Raw genomic sequence first — 7,315 nt, forward strand, 5'->3', positions numbered from 1 at the left:
ACACTGCACAGTCGACATCTATACTGACTGTCAACATCTATACTGTACAGTCAACTTCTACACCGCGCATTCAACATCTACAATGCACAGTCAACATCTGCTTTGCACAGTCAACATATACACTGCAGCGTCAATATCTACATTGCTCAGTCAACATCTATACTGCACAGTCAACATCTATACTGCATAATAAACATCTACACTGCACAGTCAACATCTACACTGCACGTTCGACATCTATACTGTACAGTCAACATCTAAACTGCACGTTCGGCATCGATACTGTACTGTCAACATCTACACTGCATAGTCAACATCTATACTGTACAGTCGACATCTACATTGTACAGTCAACATCTACACTGTACAGTCAACATCTATACTGTACAGTCAACATCTACACTGCACAGTCAACATCTACACTGCACGTTCGACATCTATACTGTACAGTCAGCATCTACACTGCATAGTCAACATCTATACTGTACAGTCAACATCTACAGTGCACAGTCAACATCTACACTGCACAGTCAAAATCTATACTGTACAGTCAACATCTAAACTGCACGTTCGGCATCGATACTGTACAGTTAACATCTACACTGCATAGTCAACATCTATACTGTACAGTCGACATCTACATTGTACAGTCAACATCTACACTGTACAGTCAACATCTACACTGCACAGTCGACATCTATACTGCACAATCAAAATCTATACTTTACAGACAACATCTATACTTTACAGACAACATCTATACTGTACAGACAACATCTATACTGTGCAGTCAACATCTATACTGCACAGTCAACATCTATACTGTACAGTCAACATCTACACTGCACAGTCAACATCTACACTGCACAGTCAACATCTATACCGCACAGTCAACATATATACTGTACAGACAACATCTACACTACGCTGTCAACATCTATACTGCACAGTCCACATCTACACTGGACAGACAACATCTGCACTGCTCAGTCAACATCTATACTGTCCAGTGAACATATACACAGCACATTAAATATCTACATTGCACAGTCAACATATATCCTGCAGTCTACATCTGCACTGCACAATCAACATCTACATTGTTACCATCTACACTGCATAGTCAACATCTACATTGCAGTCAACAATTACACTGCACATTAAATATCTACATTGCAGTCAACATCTACGCTGCACAGTCTACATCTACATTGCTCAGTCAACATCTACATTGTACTGTCAAAATCTATACAGCACAGTCAACATCTACACTGCACAGTTAACATCTATGCTGTGCAGTTGACATCTACACTGTACAGTCAACGGCTACACTGCACAGTCAGCATCTACACTGCACAGTCAACATCTGCACAGCACAGTTGACATCTACACTGCACAGTCAACATCTGCACTGCACATTCAACATATACACTGCAGTCAACATCTACACACTGCACAGTTGACATCTACACTACACAGTCAACATATACACTGCTCAGTTGATATCTATACTGTACAGTCAACATCTATACTGTACAGTCAACATCTACACTGCACAGTCAACATCCACACTGCACAGTCAACATCTACACTGCACAGTCAACATCTATACTGCACATTTACAATCTACACTGCACATTCAAAATCTATACTGCACAGTCGACATCTATACTGCAGTCAACATGTACATGGCACAGTCGACATCTGCACTGCACATTCAACATCTACACTGCAAAGTTGACATCTACACTGCACAATCAACATATATACTCACAGTCGACATTTATACTGTACAGTCAACATCTACACTGCACAGTCAACATCTAAACTGCACAGTCATCAACATCTACACTGCATAGTCCACATCTATACTGCAGTCTACATGTATATGGCACAGTCGACATCTGCACTGCAAAGTTGACATCTACACTGCACAGTCGACATCTATACTGTCCAGTCAATATCTACACTGCAGTCAGCATCTATACTGTCCAGTCAACATATACACAGCACATTAAATATCTACATTGCACAGTCAACATATATGCTGCAGTCGACATCTGCACTGCACAATCAACATCTACATTGTTACCATCTACACTGCATAGTCAACATCTACATTGCAGTCAACAATTACACTGCACATTAAATATCTACATTGCAGTCAACATCTACGCTGCACAGTCTACATCTACATTGCTTAGTCAACATCTACATTGTACTGTCAAAATCTATACAGCACAGTCAACATCTACACTGCACAGTTAACATCTATGCTGTGCACTTGACATCTACACTGCACAGTCAACATCTACACTGTACAGTCAACGTCTACACTGCACAGTCAGCATCTACACTTGTGGGGGAAAACTGCCACAAACAGTATAGGATCTTTAAATCTCACCAGATAGACTGTAGATACATTAAGCAGTAGACGGTATACCAGTGTGCAATGTTCTAATGGTGAACACGCATTTATTCAGTTGTACAGCAACGAGATAGAACTAGTTGAAAAACTACATACGCTCGGACGATTTGGAACAATGTATCACTTGGAGTACAAAGGATGAAGTCTGTCTTAATTAACACTCTTTGTCAATTTAAAGACAAGGGTGGATTCACACCTTAGAATCCTTGGCGTCAATTAATATGATTGGTTGTTTTAATTGAGCCAATCAGGGAGAATACACTTATGTAAACTGATAGAAATGGCTGAATACAGGCCAAAGTGTGTATATGTATCCACATGGTAATAACGATATACTCCCGGGGGCGGAGAAGATACTCTTGTACGATACAAGGCATATGTGGACGATATGAATGTTATTTAAATACTAGAATAAATCTAAAAATGCTGAAAAGAAAATACGAAAATTATTACTAGAACTATAATAATAATAATGTCATCAAATAGTCATTGTACGATAAGGCAATGCTTACAATAGTTATACATTACTTGTTGACAAATGAGACTGATTAGTCACATAACTAAAGAGTCAATAAAGTTTGAAGAAAGTGTTGTTTTCTATATAAAGTCTCATTTATGTCCTTAGCGAGGTCTTTCTTAATAAGCATATTAATGCGTTTGTTAGCCAACACAGAAGCCTTTCGCTGCTTTCGTTGAAAACGGGAAGTGTCTGTGTGATTCGATTTGCGTTGTGTAAGAAGCGTTCGATTCTTTGAACTGGGATTGGAGTCGTGCACATGACTTCTGGGGATATCCCCATCGTTGAGCGGAGGCGTGTTCGTCGGGACGCCGGCATTTAATTCCAACGGATATAGTTTTGCGATGGCTCGATTTGTCATCCCGTGTCGCGTCTTGAGCTCGACTACACGAACAATACCGTCTTTGCCTGGAAACAGTCGCGTTATTTTGGCCATTTGCCAGTTGATTCGTTTCCGAATATCATCGTGAATTAACACGATATCATCGACTTTGACTTTGTTATTTGTCACGCCTTTCGTGGTGAGTAGGTGTCTTTCTCGAAGAGCGGTAAGATACTCCGCCGACCAGCGTTTCCAGAAAGTGCGTTGGAGTGAAGCAATGTGTTGATAGCGGCGGTTTAACACGCGGTGATTGCTCGGAATATCCGTTGCTTCATCGGCTACTGCATGTATCGGTGTGGTGACACTGTTACGTTTTACCGAACGATGAGGCAGGTAGTGACCGACGGATGGGTTGTCGTTGTTGACTTCTTCAAAGAATCCACGATTTAGTTGGTCAGAAATTACCTTATCGTAAATACTGACAATGTCACGTGGTAATTTGTGAATCATGTTACGTGTACGTTTCTCTGCCGACTTGTAGTTTGTAGGCAGAGGGTTGTGATTCGCCTTCCATGGTAGTTTAGCGATGAATCTGCCATCTTGTTGTGATAAATAATTGTCAGTGTATTGTTTATACTGCTCTTGATTGTTAGTGAGTTCGTCCGAAGTGGTTATCGCGTCACGTATACCGATGGCTTCCAGATCCCAATACGATGTAACGTTTGCTTCTAGTTGGTCCTGGGTTGAAGGCAACGCAGTGATGTGGAAAGTTTGCACTCGTGATGATCGAGGTTCACCAGTGGGTGTTGGTCCGGAAAGCAGGTAGCCGAACGGCGATGAAACAGCTGTAGGCCCTGGACCACGAATTATGTGGTCACCAAAGAAATCCTAATATTTGTCGACTCCTATGAGAATATCAATTGTTATCGTTGGTTCGCTTGAAATGGGATGTGCTAGTTCCAATTCTCGAAGGTACGGCAGTTGTAAAATGTCCGCGGTGACATTGTTCATCAGATCATCGGATATTTCATTGACGTAAAGCAAGTCAATAGGAGCAGTGGTACTATCACGTTTATGTAAATTCAATGTAGTACGCGGGATGGTTTTATATCCGGTACGCGGGGTGCTAAACGCCTTGAGATTGAGAACTTCTGATGAATGAACATTAGTGCGTAATTTGTTGGCGAACCCTTGAGTAATAAAGCTACGGTCGGCCCCTTCATCAAATAACACTGTGGCGGGTAAAGTATTTGAATTATATGATGTAGGAATTTTAGCTGTTTTCAGCAGAGTTCTGAGTAGTTTGGGCTCAGGCGTAGTATATGTTCTTCGATCCGATTGAATCCGAGATTCAGAATTACGAGTAGCATGCGAGAAATGGACGTTCACTTCGGACGATTTGGGGTTTGAAGTTGAATTGCTATTGTCCGTATGCAATGACGTGTGGTGCTTACCTTGGCATTGTCTGCACGTAAAACGGGATCTGCATGCTCGCACTGCGTGCTTGCCGAGGCAATTGAAACACAACGAGTTGCGTTTCACAATGTCTATGCGATCTTTGTAATTGTTATAGGTTGTGCAATTGAGCGACTTGTGTGGTCCCTCACAGAAAGCACAGTTTTGGTAATTCTTCCCTTTCGAGTATCGCGTCGTGGACTGTCTCGGGGGACGTCGCTGTGAAGATCCGTGGAAGGCAGATATATTCTGAGGATTGGTCTCGTTACATTTATCAACTGGGGTTCGATTTACCTGTGTACGGAACGCAGAGACGGTTGGTTGATAAGTGTCGGGTTGAAACATAGTGGGTTCATGTCCGACTGAAAGTACACTTATCTCATTAATCATAGCTTCATTGAGTGTTGTTAGTGTCCACGCATTTCTTCCTTTCGCACGCGTTAACTGTCGCTGGAAATCGATAGGTAACTTGTCTAACAGCATTGGTATTAGCAGCTCGCCGAAGTTTTGTTCGTCACGTCCAAGGGCTCTTAATGCTCTGATGGTCGTTTCTAGATCATCGTGAAAGTGGCGTAGGCTTGCTGGGTTGTTTTCCGGTGCGGGTCTGTTCCACAGTGATCGCATGTGAGCGTTTATAATATCTTGGGTTTGTCCATACCTTTTGTTGAGGAGATCGTAGGCGATTGTGTAGTTTACTTCGGTGATCGGGAGTCCGTCGATTAGTCTTCCAGCTTCTCCGTCAGTGAAACTACACAATCAAGAAAACTTCTGGACCAGTGGAATTTGCGTATCGTTGTGAATAGCGGTGTTGAAACTGTCAATAAATGAAGACCATAGTAGTGAATCGCCATAGAACGTCGGTATCTTGAGCTGGGGTATTTGTATTGATTTATGTCGATGTTGCGGCGGATTAGCTGCCTGGGTTTGCTGGACTGGCTCGCGTTGGGTCTGCTGACCGCGTTGGGCTGTCGCATTTTGTTCCTCCAAGAATAGCGTGAGTCGGGTGCATCGGTGGCTGACATCGACTTCGTACGACTCTGTTTCGTCGAATTCTTGGCTGTCAACATCAACGACGTCCATGACTGCTTTGTTAGCGGCGATGAGATCGTTAAGTTTTCTTTCTATCGTCACTTGCTGCACGCGTATATTTTGATGAGCGGTCTCTTTGTCTTGTAGCTCATTGAACTGATTGACTAGTAGTTCAACTGGTTCGAGGACTCTTCGGAGTTGCGTCCGAGCTTTATCCCGCTTCTGGATGAGTTGAACTGTTCTTGGCATGATTGCTTGCTGTGATCTGACGTTGAGTCGTAGAGGTCTGGTTGAGAATCCTGGTCTCGGCACCAATTTTGTGGGGGAAAACTGCCACAAACAGTATAGGATCTTTAAATCTCACCAGATAGACTGTAGATACATCAAGCAGTAGACGGTATACCAGTGTGCAATGTTCTAATGGTGAACACGCATTTATTTAGTTGTACAGCAACGAGATAGAACTAGTTGAAAAACTACATACGCTCGGACGATTTGGAACAATGTATCATTTGGAGTACAAAGGATGAAGTCTGTCTGAATTAACACTCTTTGTCAATTTAAAGACAAGGGTGGATTCACACCTTAGAATCCTTGGCGTCAATTAATATGATTGGTTGTTTTAATTGAGCCAATCAGGGAGAATACACTTATGTAAACTGATAGAAATGGCTGAATACAGGCCAACGTGTGTTTCTTTGCGTCACGAAAACAGCATAAATCTATAGGAAATTTGGCTACTACTACGCAATCTTGATAACATAACTAAAGATAATAAATACTGATAATTACATACAACAATGAAATAAATCCGATAAAAAGAAGTGAAGTTATGGTTAAATAACATGAAAAATATATGTATCCACATGGTAATAACGATAACACTGCACAGTCAACATCTACACTGCACAGTCAGCATCTACACTGCACATTCAACATCTACACTGCAGTCAACATCTACACACTGCACAGTTGACATCTACACTACACAGTCAACATATACACTGCTCAGTTGACATCTATACTGTACAGTCTACATCTATACTGTACAGTCAACATCTACACTGCACAGTCAACATCCACACTGCACAGTCAACATCCACACTGCACAGTCAACATCCACACTGCACAGTCAACATCTATACTGCACATTTACAATCTACACTGCACATTCAAAATCTATACTGCACAGTCGACATCTATACTGCAGTCAACATGTACATGGCACAGTCGACATCTGCACTGCACATTCAACATCTACACTGCAAAGTTGACATCTACACTGCACAATCAACAGATATACTCACAGTCGACATTTATACTGTACAGTCAACATCTACACTGCACAGTCAACATCTACACTGCACAGTCATCAACATCTACGCTGCATAGTCCACATCTATACTGCAGTCTACATGTATATGGCACATTCGACATCTGCACTGCAAAGTTGACATCTACACTGCACAGTCGACATCTATACTGTCCAGTCAATATCTACACTGCAGTCAGGATCTATACTGTCCAGTCAACATCTACACTGCACAGTTAAGAAAATCTAAAA

At 41.9% G+C, this 7,315-nt stretch overlaps 1 protein-coding gene across 1 annotated transcript; it reads right to left on the reverse strand.

The window, feature by feature from the left end:
• Positions 1–4,155: 4,155 nt before the first annotated feature.
• LOC144356396 (uncharacterized) lies at positions 4,156–5,346 on the reverse strand. Its single transcript, XM_078011187.2, has one exon. It carries the CDS (start codon positions 5,344–5,346, stop codon positions 4,156–4,158), a length of 1,191 nt encoding a protein of 396 aa, XP_077867313.2.
• Between the last annotated feature and the right edge of the window lie 1,969 nt (positions 5,347–7,315).

The sequence above is a fragment of the Saccoglossus kowalevskii genome, chromosome 1 (genome assembly GCF_978046115.1).
Source record: "Saccoglossus kowalevskii chromosome 1, keSacKowa6.1, whole genome shotgun sequence".
NCBI lineage: Eukaryota > Metazoa > Hemichordata > Enteropneusta > Harrimaniidae > Saccoglossus > Saccoglossus kowalevskii.

Coding starts and splice junctions, on each gene's coding strand:
- LOC144356396 (XM_078011187.2), bottom strand. CDS start 5,346: ATGCGATCACTGTGGAACAGACCCGCACCGGAAAACAACCCAGCAAGC.